The sequence below is a fragment of the Misgurnus anguillicaudatus genome, chromosome 5 (assembly GCF_027580225.2).
Source record: "Misgurnus anguillicaudatus chromosome 5, ASM2758022v2, whole genome shotgun sequence".
Taxonomy (NCBI): Eukaryota; Metazoa; Chordata; class Actinopteri; order Cypriniformes; family Cobitidae; genus Misgurnus; species Misgurnus anguillicaudatus.
Genome location: NC_073341.2, coordinates 41,052,092 through 41,077,250, shown reverse-complemented (window position 1 = coordinate 41,077,250; position 25,159 = coordinate 41,052,092). Strand labels below are relative to the sequence as shown.

Below are 25,159 nucleotides of genomic sequence, written 5' to 3'. Positions count from 1 at the left end.
CCAATGAAACACACCGCCGTGTACAGCGACACTGAGTGTTAATGAATGTTTATTATGCTGTCAGAAAACAACAGAGCTGCGTACTTTACTCACATACATAAACATTATGCAGTGTCTGATACACAAACCTTACAATAAAGTGTTTGTGCAATACCATGGTACAGACACGGTGTCATATGATAACACTTAGTTACATTTATGTATGCAATAGTAATAAATGTTTACCATGTTCATATACCGTGGTGCTTCAATATCCCGATGTTCCCGTTGTGCATATCATTAGTATTACGTTCAAGCTATTGGACGTTTGTGTTGTGATGCATGACAAACATTAACTTAGTTGGTGTATAAAGTGTCATCCTCTTCCTCAGGTTGAATGTAAATGCAGTTTGTTGTATTCTTTCATTTGAACAAACTATTGCTAGTTTTAACCTCTTAACTGTGAGTGGGACACCTGAGTTTACTTCATTTTGCATGTAAATTGTAATCCATCACGAAAAACCGACATATTGTTGGAAACCCTACTGAAAAATCCAGCTAAGACCAGCATAAACTGGTAGCTGGTTTTAGCTGGTTAAAGATGGCAGTAGCTGCTTTAGACTGGTCCTCCCAGCCTGGCAAAGCTGGTCAAGCTGGTGAATCAGCTAGTTTTGCAGCCTGACAAGCAAAGTCCAGCTTAAAAAGTCGTTAAAACACAACTAGTCCAGCTTGCTACACCAGCAAAACCAAGCTGTGAGACCAGCTAAAACCAGCTCACCATCTTTTGCTGGTATAAGCTGGATTTATCAGTAGGGAAGGTCAAAGAATATAGTTTCCATGCTTTAAGACCTTTGGGCAGTGATAATAATGCAGTGACAGTAATTTATTAATTTGTGACAAGATTATGCAGCAAACCAGTGACACCTAGTGGCCGTTGTAGGTAAAACCACTAAAAGTGTAACACAAATCATTTTTTTGTGATAATTTTATGTTTAAAATATATACTTTATTGCATTATTTTTATTCCAGTAAATGTAAATTGCTATAACACATTTATTATTATTTATTATATTTAATATTTTCACCTTCAAACACTTTCATGAAAAACTTTAAAGTGTCTTCTTTAAATCAAAACCGATATTAGGCTTCTAGACCCCATAAAGCCAGAGTTATATTAATTTGAAGGTGTACATTACCCCCTCACACTCAAAAAGGGCTGCGCAAGTTTGAAGAATGTATTAATATTCGTATCAAATGTTACATGTTGTCAATTTTGTTCGTATGATACTTTTTGTTACATCATTTGGTAATATTTTGAAAGTGTTACATTGACACCTGCATCAGTGACCCTCTTCATCCTCTCACCCTCAGATGCTGCCGTCACTCTGCTACTGTTTGTTTTGTTGTTTAGGATTTGATTCAGCTTGCAGAAGGAATGTCAGGAACAGATAAAATCCCAATCTGATCTCTGTAGTCAAGTCAAGTCACTGATGTGCTGTCAATTTACAGTTGACTGCATATTAAAATGGGTTAGATACATTAAAAACACTCTTAATATTTCTGTTTACTGTACTGTTTACTCTACCAGATATAATGTTGACAAGTTATAATTTCTTTATACCAGCAGTAAAGTCATCTTTCTTTCTCTTGTGTCTCTCCAGAGTTAACGTGAAGCATCTATATGGGCCATCTTCTCTCCAAGAATGCTCACAGCCTGAAGAAAACACGGAAGCTGCGCAAGAAGAAGAAGAAAAGGAACTGCTTCCTTCAGGGGCCCTGCATGCTGTGCTTCATCGTCCACGGCAACAGCGGGAGCGTCGAAGACAATTGGCCCTTCGAGAGCGGTCGCGGTGGCTGCGCGGCCGCGGCTGCGTCCAAAATCGCCGAGCGTTACGCTGCGTTGAACTCGCCAGAAGACTGCACCAAGTTCGTCCTGTCTCAACGGGCCCTCTGGGAGGCCCAGGGCAGAATTTTGCTGTCCACGGTGCCGGCCAAGCTAATCGGGCCCCCGGCGCTGTACTGCGCTGTCGTCCCAGCCGCAGACTATTCAGAAATGGTGTGTAAGCGCAAGAGCGCTGAGCTGCAGCGGTGCACGCCCCGCAAGCAGCCCCGCTGTGCCTTCCAGGAGTCAATGGAGAACAGGGAAGAGAGAGAAGACGCCTCCTCTCCGGATGATCGGTGTCTCCTACCCTCGCTCTGCCCTTTGCCTTCATCCTCCTCCTCCTCGTCTCACTCAGAAGAGAACGGGTGCGGCGCGGGGTCAGACGTGGCCGGTGGTGCCAGCTCCTCCTCCGCTTGCTGCCTGCTGTCTCAGAACGAAGCGTCAGAGGAGGGAAAAAGTCCTGAAGGTCCAGAACAATCTCACATTAACCAGCTGCCCTCATCCATACTGCTTAAGGTCTGTGAATGTGTGCTGCTTTATTTCATCACCCATCTTTATAAAACTGAAAACTTAAGACTAGTAATGGTTTTCTGGAGGGTTCTTTGCTGACTTTTGTCCCAACACTCTTAATGAAGAGATATCTGTCTTGTGTGAAATTTGTTTCAGGTATTTTCTCACCTGTCAGTGAAGGAGAGATGTTTAGGAGCGTCTCTGGTGTGTAAATACTGGCGTGACCTCTGCTTAGACTTCCAGTTCTGGAAGCAAATCGATCTTAGTGGCCTTCAGCAGGTTTGTCATTATGTTTTTATTCGTAGATCTGTTCAGCAAATAGTTGTCACAGTAAAACCCCATTCACACAGCACTTTGGTCCCAGAAGATTTCCATAAAATTGTCAGAAAGGCTTCTGTGTGAACACAAACGCATCCCTAAATGTTCTGGAATCTTTCCTGTAAAGAGGATCTACAGTAACATTCACGGAAAGCATTCTGTGTGAACAATAATGCCGTAAGGGGTGTGCCCTAGTGTCATCGCAACAAGAAGTTATGGTTCATCTCTTTGAGACAGGGATTTAAACCCAGATCAACATTCATGACAAGAAATGTCTGCAAACTGGACTGAAGCAGAGATCTGGGAGCTCGTCACTATCAGCACTGAAGCTGAGATCTTTCACCAGCATGAGCATCACACGCGCCTTATCGTCTTATAAACTGAAATGCACATGTTAGGGAAATCATGGATAATTAGACGCTGTAGAAAAAACTGCAGGACTTTAAATACGTGTTTTTACAGGATCTTTATGGTATGTGTGTGAATGCACAGATTTAGAAAAATCATTGACATGAACCAAAAATCCATTAATCCTGGAATAATCCCGAATGCATTCTCGAATGTATTTTCTGTAATCTCTGTGTGAAAATGGCTTAATGGCACAGTTGCAATAACCTGTGTTTCCTCATGATAGTAAACTAGATATTCATGTTTTCTACATTGACGTGTCCTCGCTCTGACTGCAGGTTAAAGATGATCTTCTGGTAAAGATAGCATCTAGAAGACAGAACGTTACTGAGATCAACATCTCCGACTGCCGGAACGTTCAGGATCATGGCATTTGTACGCTGGCTTCGAACTGTACAGGTCTGGTTAAATACACGGCGTACCGGTGTAAACAGCTCAGTGATGTGTCTCTGTGCACCGTGGCCGTCCACTGCCCACTTCTGCAAAAAGTTCATGTTGGAAACCAGGACAAACTCACAGATGAAGCTCTTAAACTGGTGAGCTGCTGTTAGTTACACTATTTTTGAGTTTAAGGTCACGTGTTAGGTGGTGATTTAGGGGTACTTTTACCTGAAATGGTTTGTTACATGATCATGTACAGTAGAACAATACTATGAACTGAACTCGATTTCTTGTACACAAACTAAAAGATCAAGATTATTGATAACAACTTGATGATTCTGGGTTATTCGAAAATTTGTTTATTTAAATGACATTAATTAATGATGGACCAATACAGATTTTTTTATTACCGATACCAAATATTGATTTTAGCATATTGGTTATCATGCACATAAGCATCCAAATGATTGGTATTGGTAATAAAAATTTATTTTTATATACAGAAATTATATTAATTATATTATACCAAATAATAACGAATACTATTTGGTATAATATAATTTCTGTATATAAAAATAAATTTTTATTTTTAAAATATTAATTATACCCTAAGCCCAAACCCAAGCAAAGTTTGACATAAAGTTATGCTATCATGTAAACAGACTCTAAATACTAAGTAAGAGCCCGCAATGAATGAAAAAACATAACAGACTGTACGGTTGGCATATTAATCTTTTCTTTATTTAGTTTGAGATGTTTTTGTGAAGAAAGACAACCACATTTTTAATTTTCTATGGTGAAAGTCTGTTCTTCTGACTACAATAATGCCGGCTGAGGAGAAAACTCTGCTCCGTGGTTATCCGGTATAAACAGACGGATAAAACAAGAATATCTGAGTTTAACATTATTTTACAAATAACGTAATCTGACTTAATATCTTATTGCTGACTGTGCAAAGTTACGATCTTAATTTAACAAGACTTCACAAAGACGGAGCTGTCGCTACTTTTTGCTGTTAAACAGACATCTGCAGTTATTCGCTTCATTTTCCACAGAGCACCGCATATCATAAATGTTCTCCATTTAGTTACGTTCGCCGAGTCTATCTCGTTTAGCTCTGTATTAACAAAATGAAGTCGGCTATATAACAGAATGTTGAGAAATCTCTCATGATGCACTGACAACCCGGCTTTAAAGGTGCAGTGTGTAAATTTTAGCGGCATCCAGTGGTGAGGTTGTGAATTACAACCAACAGCTCAGTCCACTGCTCACCCCTCGCTTTTGAAAAGCATAGAGAAGCTACAGTAGCCACCACCAGAAAAACATGTCACTGACTGAGACAACCTAGTAAAAAAAGTTTGTCCGTTAAGGGCTTCTGTAGAAACATGCCGGCACAAAATGGCGACTTCCACGTAAGGGGACCCTCTGTGTACGTAGATAAAAACCTCTCATTCTAAGGTAATAAACACATAATGGTTCATTATAAAAAGATCTTAATACACCCCTGATCATATAGTTTTGTATATTATTTTGCATTTATGTTAAGAGATCCTTCTAAAAGTTACACACTGCACCTTTAAAACTTTAAATACTTCCCAAAACAATTAGAAATACAAACAAATGAATTTTCATGTATATTTCACATTAAAGTCTGTAAAAGACAGTTCAGGTGAAGTGAAAAAGCTTTAAATGAGCAGCAGACTTAAAAACAAACAAACATTAGAATAGCTTTATTTCTATTCTAAATATTATTGCAGATCGAATAATCGACCATTCATGCACATCTCTAATTCTGACATCAGGGCAGGAACAGCTTGAATTCTTCAGTCATTCAAAGTAAAAGACTTCATTATATATCTCATTGGATAAATCATTTTTAGAGCCATTGAATGGATAATTTACACACGAGTAACAGCATATCAGATCTGTTTTGAAATGGCAAGGTGTATTGTTGTTTCTCCACAGTTAATGTCCTATAGTTATTTTATGTTTCAAGTGACATCTCTTATTTTAATCAGCAAAGCTGAAAATGACTGAGAATCCTCATCAGATTTGTCCCCAGATCAGCTGAACTAAACCTCTTGTTTGTGTCATTTATTCAGTTGGGCAAACACTGCAGAGACCTGCGGGACGTTCATTTTGGACAGTGTTACAGCATCAGTGATGATGGGCTGGTGGCGCTGGCTCAGGGCTGCTCCAAACTTCAGAGAATCTACATGCAAGAAAACAAACTGGTATGAATCTCACGATAAATCGTCTCTTGTATTTTCCCACCATCACTGCTGGAGCAGACACGCTTGTTCTTATGTTTTTAATCCTGTTGTCAGTAGATGAACGTAAACAGATGAGGGTTTCTGTCTTGTGCTGGTTTTCTTTGACAGATTCAGATTTAGATTCAGATGGTTCTGCTCTTCAGCTGTGGCTTGTTTGATGTCTGTCAGATGGCACAATCTGAATCTGCACATGTTTTGGTGTTGGTTATACTGTTGAACAAAAATCCTGAAAATGTATTGTGGTGTGAATGTTGTTGTTTTTTCAGCCAGCAGAGGGCAGTGTTGTACTGTCATGATACAGTTTAGTGCTGATCCAGAGTTTTGCTCCGTAATGCAACTTTTGGAAATAGATTGTAATGAACACAAAGTCTAAAGTGTACCATAACTGTTCGTTTAACTAAAGAGCTTATCATGTTATCATGATTTCTTATTTATATTTATGTAGAATGTAGACACTAAACTAAATAACCTGAAAAAGGAAAGCTACAGTGTCTAATAATAACATAACGTATAACATGCTTTGATTTAGAGAAATGGGTAGTTTGGATGTTGACGTCTGTGCTGATGTTAATGTGTAGCTGTCATCAGTATGAAGCATTATATCTTCCTGTGTCACTTCAGCAATGAGAAAAGCATCATTTAAAAATAAACTGTAGGAAAAGTTAAGATAGAAAGTTAAAGTAGATAAAATGGTTAAATGTGTCTAGTTTATCTGAGCAACTGACATGTCAACATTTCATTGAATTAATTGTGCAGTTTGGGGTGGAGCTAACTGTTTGTCCAGCTAATGGAAGACGTTATAAGTGTTTATTAGGGTTGCAAAGGGGTGGAAAGTTAAATATCTGGAAACTTTCATTGGGAACTTAATCTGGGGAATTTTGGAAATATTCCAAATGTGATACTTAATGGAAATTTATGGGAAGTATTTGGAAATTTAGGGAAATTTATATAAACTATATCATAAACATTTAGTTTGGTTATAAGCAGACATGCATGCAAGGTTATACACATTTAGAAGAATCCTGATACTTGTGCTCATCAAGAAGTGGATTTATTTGATCAAAAATCTTTCAGAAATGATTCTAATATGAATGATCAAAAATCCTTCAGAATTCAAATAAATGCAGATTTGATGGAATAATGTAAGTACATGTAGGGGGTGTGGCCTCAATGAGCCTTCAGTAAGCAGTGTGTTGTGTGTATGTGACTGATGAATGTGCAGGGCTGAAATCGCATTAAATCTCTTGTGTTAAACAAAATAATGCTGCAAGATTTTACATTTAAGTTTCCTTTTGTAGGCAATTCCCATGGCAAGTTTTCAACCTTAAAAATTTTCAGAATTTTGCAACCCCAGTGTTTATGAGAAATTGTTGAAAAGCTATTAAAAAAGAAAACTATTCTAGAGAAGCTTTAGTTTTGCTCAGCGGTTGTTTCCTGACTGTGATGTGTCCGTTCATCCGAAAGTTACTCATCGTTCTGACCGTCGTTCCCACAGCTGTGTGTCAATGGAGATGCAGATGATCACATCTGAAACCCTAAACTCGTTCTTGCCCTCCCCACGAGAGAGAGAGACAGAAGTCAGGCACCGTTTTGTCTATCTGTGACATCTGAATCCTCTCTCTCTCTCTCTCTCGTGATGGCTCAAATGTTTTTGTGACAGATCGTACAATTGTGCAGCCTCATTAACAATGAAGACTGGTGGTGGTGTCCCTCATCCCTGATGGAGTAAAATGATCCGTGTGTCTGTCTTCTCCAGTCAGTGATGAATGAAGCTGATCCGTTGATGTTCCTCCTCCTATAGGACACATAATTGAATAATTAAAAAGCTGGAAGCACTTTCTGCCTGTGTCAGGCCTCTTTTCTTAAAATATAACAAGATTGTGGAAAGGCAGTTCAGATTTCTCATAAACTTTTGAAAAAGAGCACAAAACACTTTATTGGAAGAAAAAACAGTGTGAAGTTTAGTTCATGATGTGTGTTTATGATCACATGATCTCAGATGTGCTTCTGTACATGACAACAGCAAGAGGAACAGTATTCTTATGTGTTTATTGGTATCCGTGAGCTACTATGTTGCATTTATTCATTTCAAGTTGAAGAAGTACAGTATGTGAAACTTTGATCTGAATAAGTGTTGTTTGAAATGAGTCGTAAAGTTAGCTCTGTGTTTACACCTTATGCAGATGGACCGCACCTTTAATGATCCGACCGCCATTACAGCGATTTCTGGCCTCTGGAGTCGGCCGGATCAATCCGATTTTTATCTGCATTGAGATTTACGAAGTTTCTTCTGCTCCTGCCCCCACATTTTATGGCCAAGCAGCCGGAGAACTAAAAGCAGTTAAGCAGCGCGTTTAGCCAATTACCCGGCTCGTGATGGTCTCCAAATCAAATCTGTAGTTGTAAGGCCAGGTTCACTCCGCTAAAGAGCCTCGGCTCCTAAATTGGCCCACTTGTCTCCTTGTCAGGTCTGAACTGCTGAACTTCACTTACGTCAGGCTGAATGAAGCTGTGAGAGGTGAGACGGCATCTCCTCGGAGTTTCAGATGGACGGATGTTCCTCTAATGCCTCTTAGAAGATATGTTTGATGGTGGTCGTCTTCATACATTAAGAGCTTTACTTCAGATCAGGAGAGCTTCTTGAAATCTTTAGGCCACATTAGATTCAGTCAGAACATTGTCGTTTGGTCTGTCTGTCTGTCTTAAGTATTTATGGTTTTCATGTACACTTAAAGGGAAATTCCGCCTCGAAATGATCCTAGGGTTAATAACAAACGTGTACCGAGTTCGACCGTTCACTGGAGTTTGTTTATTAAAAAGAAACACTTACCGTTCACGTCTGGATCACATATCCATGCGGGCGCCATCTTGGGAAAACTGAACTCTCGCGTGAAAGCACAACGCCTGTTCCGGGCAACAACGTTTCACGCGAGAGTTCAGTTTTCCCAAGATGGCGCCCGCATGGATATTTGATCCAGACGTGAACGGTAAGTGTTCCTTTTTAATAAACTGCCTGTACACTTGCAAAGTTCTCAATGCTTCGGTTTACATATAGAGACCCTCCTTGTGCTACAGTGTAAGTGTGGTGTTATTTTGAGCATTATTAGTAGTATAGACATAGCAATTTCGATTTTAATGCACCGATGCCCCGAAGGCTACCATAACATGCTAATTTGCATTTAGCAATAACACTGGTCACGTTAGACTAGCATGAAAACAAACTCGAGTGAACGGTCGAACTCGGTACACGTTTGTTATTAACCCTAGGATCATTTCAAGGCGGAATTCCCCTTTAAGAAGAATATGGTGAATACTCAAAAAAAAAACTCTTCTTTTTTACAGCAAAATCATAACTTCACATTCTTTTATAGATCACTTTGAATTAAAGTGTTGGCTAAATGCTTAAATGTGATTGATATCAGTATTTCTGTATTTAAAGGTGCTGTAAAACTGTATTTTTGTAGGCATAGATGAACAATAAGAGTTTTGTATGTGGTAATGACACATCATGAGCCTCAAACATGATTGTTTCCTCCAAGACCGCTGGAAAACAGACCAATCTCAACATAACACCAACTGTGACACATTAAATTAAGAACAATGTGGTAAACATGATAAAAACAAATTTGTGACTGCTGAATTAGCTCTTTTTGCTAGTTAATTCTATATGCTAGTTAATGCTATATGCTAGTTAATGCTTTATGCTAGCGTTTAGGCTGAAGTTCAACTATTGTTACAGTTACGTTTTGCAGGTCTATACTGAAACACACAAACTTACTACTCAGAAACGTCCATTAACAATCTCCAAACAATTGAATATTCCTCAAAATCTGATACAGACTCAAACATAAGATCTGTTTACACACACACAGAGTTACTGAAGGAGAAACAGCCAATCAGAGCAGAGCTCAACATTATTATTCATGACCCTTTTAAATAAGGTACACTGAAAAAAACAACTTGTAAAATTTACTTAAAAAAATCCTCGTAACAATTTGCACGAACTTTTTTTAAGTAAAATGTACTGCTTTTTTATAAGTAAAACTTACCTACTAAAATCAAATAAAATTTACTTAAAATTGCATGATAAAACATATGTTAAATAATTAATTAAATGTTACTTAATTATTTTATTTAGAAGTTAGATTTATTTTAATCGTCTAGGTAAAGTGTATTAGGTTTTTTTGAAAATTGAATCATTGCTGTCCTAATAATATTAAATAAATCGTATTTTCTGTTCGTTATTTTCTTTAACATATGTCTATGGACCCAGTTATTTTTAGTGTTATAAACGGCATTATAACACAAAATTCATGACTGACAACAAGTCGAGTGCAGAGGTCTCTAGGCACACGCAAGGAGCTGCGACGCCTAATAAAAGGTTCTTCTCAAACATAATGCTAATAGTTGTAATGTTTTAACTTTAAGCAAGCTAATACAAAACTCGCGTTTATATCAGTGACACGTGCGCTGCTGGAGCGATGTAGTTTGACGCGCCATTTGCTTAAACAAACATATTTGATCGGAAAGACGAGAAAGAGAAGCGAATGTTAAGGTCTAATAGTAAGTAAAGGGCGTCAAGACCTTAAAACAGACTTCATGATCATCACATCATAGCACATGTCATATTTATAATATCTAAAGCTTCGTCTCTCATATAAGCTAGGTATTCATCCTGTCTGTAGGTTTTTGCATATATTTATACCTGTTCATTTTACATATTGCCTATTTTTAATGTAATGTATGCATCTGCTAAAGTTTTTGATTAAAATTTACTTCTATGTGCAGTGACTATAAAACAGTTAAATAATACAAGAAAATATCTAATAAGACTTACTATTCCCACACAGTTCATTTTTTTAATATGAATTAATTGTGTATTTATCATCATTTTACTTAGGAAAATCTAGTTCTCAATAAATGTTAATATTATTATGTAGAAATTATGAGAGTTAATCTAATAAATATTACTACACTAAAAATTTTGTTTTTTCAGTGTAATAATAGACCATTTCATTCTAAAGACAAATCCTAGAGTTGTAAATGGACATGAAAAACTGACTCTGGGTCATTTTTGCACTTACTAAAGCCACAAACCTTCTGTGTAGATATCAGCGAATCATTTAAAGGAACAGTATGTAGGATTGTGGCCAAAACTGGTATTGCAATCACACAACTGGTGGCCAGTACACAACATGACAACATAAACATCAGTTGAGGGCTGCAACTCCACTTTTTAAATGACAATATCCTGGCCAAACACTGTTGTTAGTGATATAAGTATTTGAAATGAAAATGATTTCTTAATGTCTAGTGACATATCAGGGCCATTTTATGATTCATTGATATACATTTCTTACATACTGTTCCTTTAACAGATTATTACAATGCATTATTTGGCACCTTTAACTCCTGTGAAACCTGTGATCTGTTGTGGGTCTGTGGAAGAAAACACAGATATAGCACAATAATCATGAATATTCTGAGCGCTATATTCTCCATAAGAAAAGTAAATGCAATACTTGAATTTGATTTTTTTTAACATGTAAACTTTAATATTTGAGTCTCAAACTATGTGAGATGAGTGCTAACACAGTTGATTTGTATTCCACACACTGAGAAAGATGAGATGATAAGTGATGTATATAACATTCAGTTAAATCAATTTTACACAAGTGTTCTCATCTCTTTGTCCTTCACTTTTCTTGTAGTTCATGATTTTAATTTCCCAGCTGCTGTGATTTGACAGAAATAACAGTGATGTTTATGTGTGCATCTGATTAGCTTTAATGAGTCTAAATGTTTAATGGAAATAAAGTGTAGATGACCTGTAATAGATCACACGTGTGTAAACAGTTATGTTCATGTCTGCTCATTAAAAATGAATGAAATATGAAATATCACTTATTAGTTAGACTTTTTAAAACGGTATCACACCAATTAGATGTAATTTATCCGTATATTTAAAAAGTAGCTTCAAGTCGGATGGAGTTTGTGAAGTTTGAGTCGAGGGTGTGTTGACTGGTGTCGTCTGACAGATTCATCTTTTGATATAAAGCTGTGAAAGATATGAAGCTCTCTGCAATTACATTTAAATAAAAGCCAAGCGTTGATCTTCACTTGAGTACTCAGACATTGTGTTTTCATCTGCTTGTTTCTCTTCACAGATTATTTTTTAAGGCGAGTGTGTGTTTAAGATGGTGAATGTGTCTGTATGTTGCTGACCTTAACAGTGACATCAAAAAATGTCCTCTTGTTACAAATTGCATCAATGGCCTCTTTCCTCACCTTTGAATCTCAGGAAATAGACGTGTTGTGTTGTGTTATCGCACCTCAAGCAGACCTCTTTGAACACCGCCGATCGATAGAGGAGAAAAAGCTTTCAACTTTCTCCCGGCCGGCATCAAGACTCTTTCTGGAGTTTTGATCAGTTTTTAGTGGGAAGTAATCAGGCTCATTGATGAGACGCTCGTCATCTTTCATGTCCTGATGGTTTGAAACTGATTGATATCGACAGCTCATCAGGAGCCAAAAGCCACAGAAAGAAACTGCGAGTTTTTTTAAATGTCACGTCTGGTCGTGTGATACGAGAGACGGTGAAGTGTCCTTTAAGCTTCTTGTGTGGGATTACACCTTGAAAATCCCTGCTGGACAGAACGAGTCTTTGAAAGGCGTCTGTGAAGTGTTGATGATTTCTTTCGAAGCTCTTGGCCTTTTGGGACGTTCTTGCATGAGGAGATCAGACTCCACCAGATGAAGATGAGCGTGTCAATGTGTTTTTATTATCTAGTTATTGTGCATGTTTGCTCAGAGAGTTTTTATTGAAACCAGTGTGCGTGTTTGGAGTGTTTTTTCTGGAGTTTTTTTAACAAAATATTAGAATGTGTATGCCTCTTTAAGAAAGTGTCTGCTAAATAAACAAATATAAATGTGTATATATGTTTTGTTGTGTATGATGTGTGGAAGCAGGAAGTTGTGACTGAGAATAATGCAATTTCTTTACTTTTATCATTTGGTCTTTCTGCTGTTGTCTTATAAAGCACTTAAACAGAAAGATATTTCATGTCTTGTGACTGTCATTGATGCAGATGGCAGATCAGATATCAGAATGAAAATAGTGAGTTAGTTCAGGGATGTGGTCAATCGTTTATCTTGTGTTTCCTAAAGTTAGTTTGCGTATCTGGACATTGTGCGTGTATATATAATGTAATTGAATATTAAAGGTCTGGTGCCACAGCTTTTAAAACAACATTGATGCTTGCATGACATATTGCTAATATAAAAATAATCGGTAACCGTTTAAAATAAGGTTGTGTTTGTTAATGCATTAGCTAACATGAACGATAAACATTATTTCTACAGCATTTATTATTTTAAATTGATGTTAATTTTAGCGTTTACCAATATATTATTAAAATAAAACAATAAAGTGTTAAAGGGATAGTTCACCCGAGTCATAATTTTTTTTTATTGAGATTGAGAAATGAAAATCTGAAAGATGAATAAATAAACTTTCTTTTTAAGGGTTTGTTAAGATGGGACAATATTTGGCCGAGATACAACTATAAAATACAGATAAAATCTTGAATCTGGTGGTGCAAAAACTCTACATATTGAGAAAATCGCCTTTAAAGTTGTCCAAATAAAGTCCCTAGCGACACATATTACTCATGATAATTTTTTTTTTATATATTTACGGTATGAAATGTACGAAATATCTTCATGGAACATGATCTTAATATCCTAGTGATTTTTGGCATAAAAATGTATTGTTGGCTATTGGTACAAATATACCCGTGTGACTTAAGACGATATGGGCCGGTTTCCCAGACAGGGCTTATCCTAGTCCTAGACTAAAATGCATGTTTGAGTTGCTTTAATTTAAAAACACCTGTTCCTGACTAATTTAACTTATATTAGTGACATTTTTTGTCTTAAGGTATGTTTGTAAAAAATTCCTTATATAAATAAGTCCTAGTCCTGGATTAGCCTGAACCCTGTGCGGGAAACCGCCCCTATATGTATGAAGTATATAGTGTAAGTTATATATTGTTGTGAAATGTTTGATCTGTAGGGGGCGCTGTAAGATTGTTTATTGACCAAGCGCTGTGTGGTTTAAACTAGAATGTGAGGAGTACAAGCGTCATCAATCATGCTTAACGTTTGACAGATTAAAAAAGCCGTGTTTATCTGTGGAAGCCTCATATTGATTTACAAATAACCATATTACTAAATAAAGTTATTCTTTATTCTCCCAGGAATTCTTTCTAGTACACACTACCTAGTGTACACTTTTTATAATGGTGTGTGCTAAGAGGTTTTGACAGCATTGAAGGTCTTATTCACCAGAGACCGTGTTTCATTTTCTAGAATTGGTCATATAGTTTTCATTGTGTGTCGTAAGGAGACTCGTAAAGAATAAATTCATTCTTGTTCAGTAATTGAATGAGCTAAAAGAAAGCGAGCAAGCTCAAGATTTCTGAAATGATGCCAGAGGTCTTTCCCGGAAAAAGACCTTGAGATCCATGAATATTCCCGTCCTCCTCTCTCGTGTCAGAGTTTTGTCTGGATCTTCGGTTAGGTCGGAATAATGGCCTGTAGGAAACGTGTCATTGTTAAAGGGCTTTTAGTCGGTGCTGAAACTCAAGCTGTTAAACGCATTAATGGGCAATGATGAATAGCTGGATAATGTGAGGTCAGTGACGTCTGTCACTTCAAGATGGGTTTTTGCATACATCATAAGGAATCATGTTCATTCTGCCATATTAAACATATTGAAGCTTTCCTGTCTGAGAAGAGCACTTGCTAAAAATAATGTGTAAAGGAGAGAAAGGGTGGAAAATGATTGTGTAAATTACATTTTTATTGTAATTATTTTACGTTTTGGACTGTAAACTTGCAAAAATGTGCCTCTGAACTGCCCTAAAAATTCAAATGTAAAGGATTATTCCACTTTCATAAAAATCCTGATAATTTGTGATGTTTTTGTCTTTCTTTGTCAGTCGAGAACAAATGAAGTTTTTTGAGGAAAAACTTTATTGGACCTCAACAGTTTACAGTTTCAATGCAGCTTCAAAGGACTCTAAACAATCCCAACTTAATCTTATCTAGAGAAACAATCAGCATTTTCAACAAAAGAAAATGTAAAAAGTTCTCATCTTGCACTAGCCGTGTGATGCACCAAGCGTGACCTTATATATTATACAATCACGTGAAAAGGTCACAGGTTACATGCATGAAATGCACACTTGCAGACCATTTTTAGACAATAAACTGACACAAAGACATTCATTTGAATCATTCAAATACAACAACGTCTGTCGGAGCCAATGGTGTAGTGGGCAGCACTCCGATATGTATGCTTTCGCACTTCTGCCGAGTTTGATTCCCGACTCGTGGTCATTTGCCGATCCCATAACCCTCTCTCTTCCCTGTACTTTCCTGTCCTCTCCTTAATCACTGTCAAATAAAGGCAAAAATGGTCAAAAAAAGAAACGTATAAAAAAATACAACAACATCTGAACACTCCTCTTTCTACACACTTGTAGCACTGGAGCAATAGTTTCACATATGTCATGCGTGACCTTTCAACATGATGATACGTATGGTCACGCTAGCGCATCACACAGCTAGTGCAAGATGAGAAGTTGTGGTTAAAAAGTACTTTTTTATTTTTAGTGAAATAAGGGTTGTTTCTCTAGATAAGACCCCCTATGTCTCGGTTGGGATCGTCTTTAAAACTGTACACTGTTGAGGTCTAGTAAAGTCTTCTATATGGAGAAATCCTTTCTTGTCAAGTGAATAAAAAAGACATAAACATTTTGGATGACATGGCAAACTATCCGTTTTTTTATGAAGTCTGAAGTCGATTCTCAATCGCAAGGCTGCGATTCTGTGTTTCATGCACAGCTCGTGCGTGTACTACGGCATTTGTTCAGTAGGAAGTCCTTATCAATCATAAAATCAGTCGGAGTCGTTTATAACGTGCATTTAAAAAAGCAACACATGTTAAACAAAATCATTCAAATATTCTTTATTATCATTAAAATACCTGAAATAGTTTGAAGAACAGCGATATAAATATTCCTGTAGACATTTCCTGGAATAGCGTTCGTAATACTACTACTTCTGTGGCACAAAGGGAGTTTCTGCATGAGAGCGCCCCCTGGCTTTTGGATGTGCCGGGATTTCACCGTTATTAATTCAAATTCATTCATTGAGAAAACGCGCATTTGCACGGTTAATCATTACACCCCTAATAGGCAACCATTTCAATAAACGTGAACATCAACACAAAAATCATTTAATGAGGTCTCTTATTTAACACAGGTTTTCTATAGTGATGGTCTAAAGGAGGTTTATTTGTTGTATTATCTGTTATATGATCCTGAAACTTTGTAAGGCTTGTCACATTCATTGTGTTCAGATGCTTTTGGTGAATTTTGAGTAAATCTCATTTGATCTCATTATGTAAAGTGGAAGTTCACATAGACAATCTCGCCAATAAAATCTCATTTAAACCTGAACATGACAAATAAATTCATGACAGAAATAAGACATGTTTAATATTGTCTTTTACTAAACAATCTTGATAACATTCAGACGTCTCAATGAAAAGCAGAATTCTCACTTAATTTATTAAAATGGATGTATTGTAATTATAATGATAATTTGTAGTACAGTAGAAAATAAATGCATCATTTTTTTCTGCACTGTAAAAAACACAGCATTTTTGTCAAATCAACATACATTTTTATGTTACTTTTACAATTTCAGTTTGATTTTATAAGTTATGTCAACTTATCACAAGCCAAAACTTAAAATAGTAGGTTGAATTGACTTGCAAAATCAAGTTGTTTTAACTACATGTTGCATTTATATTTTTGAACAGCGTGGTGAATGTAGAGTTGCAGACCCGCGGCTGTATATATCAGTGTTATATCAGACCAGATGTGATCTCTCTCTCTTGGGTCGAGTGCTGAATTTGAATACAGTTGTTCAGAATCAGAGAAATCTCAAAGCTCTCCACAGCGTGTAGAGCTCATTACCAGCGCTCGATAGGAGGAATAATGAATGAGTTTAATAAGTGCGGTGGGTCGATGTGTTTAATGAAGGTATGACAGACACACAAGCTGCCCATGTTGCATTAATGAGACAGTGATGTCACAGAGGTCAAAGCTTACAGCCTTCATGTTTCACAAACACTTGATCTTCACAGGCTGAAGAGATGATGCTGATTGGGTCTGCGTTTGTGTCTTTATGATGTCATGGTGTTTGGCATCGGTGACTCGACAGATTTTCGACTATAAAAACAGTTTAATAGAAACAGGCCTCATATTTCCTTTAGGCCAAGTTCAGATGCACACAGAGACTGATATGAGATATTGCAGTAAGATCGATTAATGGTGCACTTAGACGGAGTAATTAACAGTCAGTCCGAGAGAAAGACGACACAGCAGAGAGTGCTAATATTTATAAACTTCACTTTCTGACCTCAGACGGCCCATGAACCGGATGATCAAGAGAACATAAAGAAACTGTCTCATTATGACTAAATTAATCCTGATCGAAGTAGAAATGTTAACTAGCTGACCAACAGCTTACTAATACAATAGTGAGATTAGTTTTTTCCAGAGATTGTAATGTGTTGTAGAGGTCTTTTACGGCTCCACTTAGATCTGAAAACCTCGGGGTCCGACACGAGACTCGAGCGGGTTCGGTCTTAAAGTTTCAGGACACAGGTTGGGTATAACTCATCTGGGTAATATACTTATGCCGCAATAGTTAGCCTGTCTGGAACCCGAGCGAATTTTAAACCACAATACTGTAGGACACTTGCATTACATGCGAACGATCCCTACGCTAATAGGATTTTGTTTTTCTCTCCCTGTCTCGTTCTCGACCCCGAGGACAATGAGACAAACAGACCAAGTTCTTGCTGCTGTGAAGTTCATCACACCACTGATCTACTGGCTGTCCTTCAACGTGTTGCCCGCCGATACGCGACCAATGACCACCGTCTGAACCAGTTTAATCCGCTTACCCGTTTCCTATTTTTATCGTGTTTATTTATATAAATATATATTAATCTCTCTCAAGGGTTTTTCTCCTCCTAGGAGTTTTCCCACAGGGTTTTTCTCCTAGGGGTTTTTTCATCCCCGGGAGAATCAGCCAACATTGGCTTAACTTAGCACTTTACTGTATACGTTACATTATTACTATGCAAGGCTGCAGACGCACGCCTGTGCCATTTACATTCAGGTCCAGTCGGGGTTAAAAAAAATTGCCACTGGGTCTTTCTCTTAAAAAAAAGATTTATGCACATTGGGTTTGGGTCATTTCGGGTCGGGTACATTTCTTTGGAGACCAGAAGACCTCTTGTGTTGTGCTTTTGTAATTCACAGCTTTCAGCTCTCTCTTATAAATTGAATATTTATATATAAATGTATAAGAGTTAAGTTTATATTTGGCTGAACAGTTCCTTTGGTCTTTCATGATTGGTCTGTCTATTGTGTGATTTATCATGTGATTGATCTTTACTTTATCACTTTTACCCATTATATAGCTCAATAAACATTGTGAAGTTTGTTTGTCTGTATGAGAAATGACACAGGCGTGAGTCTTATCTGAGGTTCTTCAGAGATTTGATGTTTTCTCCTTTGGTGAGATGGCAGATGGTGGTGATTTTTAAAGGATCCTCTAGCGATCTGCAGCAGGTCACGGCAGATGTGGGCATCATTTCTGAGCCCATTTTGATGTTAAAATTCATCTGCTGGTCTCAGTCCTTTTGTATAGTCATTAGATTAGTGTGAAGAATGGTCTCCATTAGCTCAGAGTCTTGTTTCAGTCCTGCTGTGGTGAACGGCTCATTGTGATGTGTTCAGATAAAGAGAAGTCGGTTAAACGTGCTGTGAGTTTCTGATGGAGGATATCTATTTTTCCAGAGAATCTCAAGATGATGGTCATGTGTTTAAATCATCTGCTCTGTTTGTGTTACAGACACCAATGATCCTCATATCATGAGATGAGATGTTCCGATTGTATTTGAATGAGGCTGTCTTGATTTTCGCACTAAACACACTGTGTTGCCAAGCATGAAGCTCAAGGGTCTTTACATTATAAACACACTGTCATGTTAAGATGTAAAATCAAGGGAGTAGAGAGTCGTTGACAAGCTCTTACTGGGTGTGAAGAGATAAGGAAGAAATGTTTACACTGTCTGACAGAATGAAGATATTTGTCAGCAAATGGATTTACTTTAAATGGGGGTCATTGGCTCTCGTCGGGCTCTTTGTGGGCCATTAACCTCATTAAATGTGAACTGATAATGCTAATAAATAATGATGCTCTCTCTGCTGTACAGACACAAATCTGATCTTCAGTTTGTCTGCGTTTCAGCACTTATTTCTCAGAAAGTCAAAATAAATATAAGAAGTAGAAATAGGTTTATGGTTATAATAATGTCAGTGGCTGGGTTTTGAAATATATTCCTCTATAGTCTCATTCACTATTCCCTACATTAGTCCACTTCTATACACTGAACAAAGTTATAAATGCAACACTTGTTTTTGCCCCCATTTTTCATGAGCTGAACTCAAAGATCGACTTTCTCTATGTACATTTAAAGGCCTATTTCTCTCAAATATTGTTCACAAATCTGTCTAAGGATGCATCCCAATTCAGGGGCTGTGCACTTCGAAGGTCGTATTTAAAGGCCAATGATGTCACCGGGCCACAGCGAAGGTTGTGACCTAGTTAGAAGACTCCTTCACATGCAGCCTCCAAATGTGGCCTTTGTTTCCCCTGAAACCCACGATCCATAAATGAATCCTTCACAGCCTTGACTATCCAAAGATTCAGTGCACGCATGTGACGTCTGGGCATTTTGAAATAAACATTCAGAATAATAAAAGTGTATATTTTGCAAATTAAAGGTACTTGACACTGTTTTATTATTATTATAAATTATGTTTTAGTGATGTGAATTATTAATAGCGTAATATTATAAAAATCTGCCTCCATATTTATTTTTAAAAGACTGATAGGTCTCAGCTGTTGTGTCACACCTGATTTAACTCATCAGCTTGTTAGGGAGACATGTTTACCATTTTTGGAAGGAGGTATATAAGGAGACATCTAAAACCTTTTGGGAGGGGGTGCTTGAGGACCAGGACTGGTCTAGACAGTCTCATTTCAGTTTGCTTCGTAGACTTCAGAGGCTACAGCCTTCAAATACAGAGTCCTGCTTTCAAAGCCTGCGTCCTTTGGCCCTGTCCCAAATAGCGCACTTTATGTGGACTTTCGGTCTCGTGGCCTTAAATTGCGCATGCTCGCTTAGTCTACGAGTCCGTATGGTGTCCCATCTGTCATTTTTACGCTTTAAAGTGTGCTCATCAGTGCCTCCTTTGTCCCCTTGATGCGGTCTTCAGCGAAACCCGCATTGCAGCAGGCTTTGCGCACTTTACCAACCCAGAAGTCCTTGCGAAAGAGCCATCAGACTAATCAGATGACAGAAGGGAGGAGTTCACACTGATGGACAACTTGTCTTCCTATTTCCGGCATGACGCTCGAGTCTGTCCCAAAATACGACTCCAGTGCACCCACGTAGACTGGCATCAAGGGTACCTAAAGTCTGCACTACATGATATCATCAAAGTGTGGACTCTGAGGAGAACCACAAGTCCGGAGTGTGCCATTTGGGACAGGGCCTTAGAAGGATCCAGACCCTGAATTGGGTAGCACCCTAAATCTTTGTTAGTGAGCACTTCTCCATTGCAGAGATAATTCATCCACCTCACAGGTGTGGCATATCAAGATGCTGATTAGACAGCATGATTATTGCACAGGTGTGCGTTAGGCTGGCCACAATAAAAGGCCACGCTATCATTTTATGTGTTGTCAGTTTATTTGCTTTTGATGCATGACATACTGGTCTAGCAAGATTTCACCTTGATGTCACTAGTTGTGTGTGAAAAGGTTTAATAGATGATTGAAGTGGTTGTCCAATCTGTGCTAATTGCGTTATAGAGTCATTCAGATCGCTAAGTGAGTTTTATGCCATTATTGGTGCTTTCATATGAGGAAGTCTGAGCCAAAAGTGTCCCTGCACTTCTGCAGTAGACTCAGTTTTATAGTTGATATAAATATTATACAGTGAGCCAATTTACAGCAGCCTCTATAACCTCCTTGAGGAAATGTGTGTGATATTCAACGGCCATCCTCCTTTATTTTTAACCAATAACTATCATCCTTACATTTATCTTCCTGCACTGTGCCTGCCAGAGTTTCCTGTTGCGATTGCATTACAAGAGGAAAGTGGGTTTGAAGCAGCTGGGCCTGGCGACGAGTGATTGATTTCTGAACGCCGCCAGCAGATGTTGACTGACATTCATTCTTGATGATGAAAAGGTCATAAATTTTATAAATTGACAGGTAAAGGTCAACGCTGGACGAGGGTGCTGTGAAATTTGAGCAATTTTAAAGTGCAGTAGCCGCTGGCGAGCGACAGAACGATACAAGACAAAAATACAATCTACAAAGAAATATCATGTTTGATTGGACCTGACGCTGTAGAGACATGAATCTGGGTTTTACAGCTGATGCTATGTGCCATTTACATTCAGTTCAGATTTATACTTTGACACTAAAGCTATAGAACATCAATAACTGAGACGATTGGATGTCAGACGCTCGTGTCTTCCTGTCATCCAGTCATCCTCACTCACTCGTCTAGTTTAGTGTGTTTGTGAAGCTCAGATTCACAGAGTTTCCATCTTTCCTTCCTTCCTGCAGCTGGATCGGAGCCAGAGTCTGGAATTACAGCACATTCCCAACACATTCCCAACACATTCCCAAGACATCCACTCACACAACTTTTATTCATAAGTTACTAACAAACATTTGAAGGCCAACATGAAATAAAAAGTTTAGGATCTGTTTTGAGCGTTGGAGCCGTTAAAAAACACCGCATGCGATATGCCGACCGGAAGTGATGTATTTCTGTGTATTCCAATCAAAAACTGTGTGAGGTGAAAATTATTAATCCTTTTTGTTTAACTTTATCAGTAACATTTAAATCTTTTGAAAAAACTATTGATTACTAATAAGTAATATATTATTCATTTAACTCTTTTGCCACCAGCATTTAAAAAAAAAGTTGCCAGCCAGCGCCAGCGTTTTTCATGGTTTTCACAAAAGTTTAATGCTTTCCAGAAAATGTTCTTCTTTAAATATATAAACATACAATATACCAAATGAAAGAACAGACCCTCTGCTTTAAAAAAAAACTTTCAGTAGTTCTTTTGTAATCAGCTTTAGAATATGGGTAGGTTTCTGCAAAAACACCACATTTTGAGCAAAAAGCTGAGATAATTCCATTTTTGTGACGGACTTTTCATAGAGATTCCATTCAGAGCGATCTTTAAAACAGACACGGACATGCAGCCGCTTGTCATAGGGCAATACTTCCGGGTTTAAAAAGTTGCGGAAGGACACCAGTATTGCGGAAAGCCGGAAGTACTCGTCATTGGCAGGGAAGCATTTTCTCTTGATTGACGAGATATCTCGTCAATGGCGGCGAAAGAGTTAATATGTATGTTATTTTAATCTTGTCTCCATATGTTCTCTCCAATAAAATATTGGCAGTCTTTGTTCATATATACAGAGCTGTTTATTGTTTTTATTCATTTGTGTTCATTTATTTATTCCACTATGGTACATATTGGAATGAAGGCTTTGGAGCTGAAATGAGCTTCTCTCCCATGTTACAAATAAACTGAAAATTCATTACAAGGGGGCGAAGTGTGACAATCGTGTCGTTATGTCGTGTGCAGTGAAAAGGTGTCTTTCTATGCGCATTCCGGAAAATGTGATGCTTGATCGGATTTAAATCGCTCATCTGTATCTCGCGTCAAATCATGTCATTGTTATTATGTGATCAATTAATCTGGTTTAGACTTAGGAGTGTTTGCCCAGAAAAGAGCTGTCACTCAGAAGTACGAGAAGGAGGTACAGGGTTAGTTCGCGTCAAGTTGCAGCTTCCAGTGACGACATCATAAAGGGCAGGAGAACAGTAGATGTTATGCAACACAAACTGAACTATGGATGAGAAAAATCAGGTTACCGGGTTAAAAAAGGGGAAAGATACGAAAAAAGTATGCATGCAGCTATGACACTCGTCTCGTTATGAGTTATGCCACTGCACAGCCTGTTCACACAGACACCATATGCCATCAGCGCGTTTACGTGCGCTCACTTTGCGTCTGTAAACAACGGGAGAATGGCAAACTTTCCTGCTGAATTGACAACCTGAACAGGAGCCATAAAATGAAAGAAATGTTTTAAAACAACAACGAGAAAAATCGTCTGGATCAGCAAAGAGCAAAAACCCAAATTAACATAACTTTACTGCTTTACCACGAGATGCAAACAGCTGCAGGAGGCAAAGGGTCTAAAAGGGTTGTTGCACTGTTTATTTTGGTAAAGTAGATGCGTGATATGATTGTATTTAGATGGATTCAGATATTCTACTTTGATGAAACATTGTGTTGCTTATGAAGTTTGTGTTCCTTTATGAATTAGCTTAACAATATACTACTATGTCTACAGTCCGAAAACTAATTCTGATGTTAACCAGCTGTTTATGTTGGTTATTTAGTAATGTTATTCACTTTGTACTGCAAAGTTTTCTCACTGGTTAATAAGACACGTCTGGCCTGACTTTGAATGTCGATTTGAATGGAGGGTGTGATCATGATTTCAGTGCTAGTCGGCTACCGTTAGCATTTTTTCAAAATCAGATACCCTACCTTTAATATTTTTACACGTATTACTTTAATAGCAAATTAATCAAAATTATGGAACTATGAAAGTTAATACTGTGACTGAAGAAATCCATTAGTTTGATATTTAACATTAATGTCTGTAAAAGATATTACAGGTGAAATGAAATAGCAGTAAATGAGCAGCAAACTTAACCCTGCGGTGGCGCATAAAAAACAAACAAAGAAACTTTCGAAGAGCCTTTTCTCTATTTGAATTATTACTGCATATCAAATATTCGTGCACATCCCTACTGTTTTTGTGGTCCAGGGTCACATTTGATGTAATTGAACGTGAAAAGTGAGGTCTAAAAACATTCTCATTGAAACCCTCTTTGTCCGTTTAATCTCACCAATGTGTTGACTTTAATAAAGTTGTTTTGTTCTTCACTTTACTTTTGTAAGAGTGGATTTTTGCGCAGTAACAGACGAGGTCTTAACACTTTTGATTTACAGAGCTCGCTTTCTCCCAGCTGAGCTTGTTATCGTGTCAGTTAGACGCAGGTAACATAAAGTCGGGAGTGGATTTCTCCTGCGGGGTTTCGCTGGAACGCTGCTCAGCGTCTGTTGAAACTTAATACATGCACGGTTGGGAAGCCACACTGATTGAAAACTTCCTTCATTATATTAAGACATTGGGGGGGGGAGGACAGCGGAGCTCATAGTCGAGATCTTTGTGGATTGGCGGTCCCTCCTTTTAGCAGCGTTTGTCAGCCGTCTCTATATTACCGTGCTGGGAATTAGTAAGATTTGCTGACAGAAAGCATTACAGAGCTCATTTATTAAAAAGTTAGGCGGCTTTATTCGAATGGAGTCGGGGGTAGAAATCGGTAGAGGAGATGGGTTGGGCCGGGCCGGCGGTCTGCAATAAAACACATAATTTATCTGTTCTGCCTGGTGGTCATGGGGAGATGGGGACGGGTTTGTTATTAGAACGTCTTCTGTTTTTGTCTCATATGGATGCTAACGCTCGTACTCTCTCTCTCCTGTAAATTGGAAGGTGAAGCAGCACAAGCGTCGAGGGCCGGCGTTTTAATCTCAATCAGATTGAATTGTGCCACGGCGGCTGTTCGCAAACTTTTCCAGCTCAATTAGACGAGCCGCAGACAAACTTGTGTATTTCAGCGAAAGGTTTGATGTCAGGCAGGTTGCCTGCTTGTTAAATGAAATCAGGTCACTTTTTAAAGTTTTTAACTTCTTAACATTTACATGTGGTTTAAATGTTGAAATGAATCTGAATGATATATTCACATGCCGTTCTGTAGAACACACAATCAGATGAGATGATGCTAACTGAGGCTGTTTTTTCTCTAAAAAGGACTAAAAGGCATCCGATATGGTGTTTTTGTAAATGAATCACATTTTCTAGGTTGATAGAAGCACTGGGGACCCAATTATAGCACTTAAACATGGAAAAAGTCAGATTTTCATGATATTTCCCCTTTAAACTCTATTCTGAACTGACTGGCAACCAATGCAAAGAGGCTAAAACTGGCTTGATATGTTTGTATTTTCAAATGTAAATATGTACAAAGAAAGCTGTGAAAATAAATCTACGTTTCTTCTTTTAAGCTTTAATTAAAAAAATA

The 25,159-nt window shown here is 37.9% G+C and overlaps 1 protein-coding gene across 3 annotated transcripts in view; it reads left to right on the top strand.

Annotated features, from left to right (window-relative positions):
* The window catches only part of fbxl17 (F-box and leucine-rich repeat protein 17), a 153,500-nt gene that overhangs the window by 238 nt on the left and 128,103 nt on the right, over window positions 1–25,159 (top strand). The window contains exons 2-6 of one of the 3 annotated variants that reach the window (XM_055168940.2): window positions 1,351–1,508; window positions 1,641–2,377; window positions 2,528–2,650; window positions 3,376–3,633; window positions 5,581–5,712. In XM_055168940.2, the coding sequence (XP_055024915.1) occupies window positions 1,661–2,377; window positions 2,528–2,650; window positions 3,376–3,633; window positions 5,581–5,712 (1,230 nt within the window). In that variant the 5' untranslated portion in view covers window positions 1,351–1,508; window positions 1,641–1,660. The remainder of the gene's footprint in view (window positions 1–1,350; window positions 1,509–1,640; window positions 2,378–2,527; window positions 2,651–3,375; window positions 3,634–5,580; window positions 5,713–25,159) is intronic. The other 2 variants (XM_055168944.2, XM_055168941.2) reach the window with 2 other exon arrangements.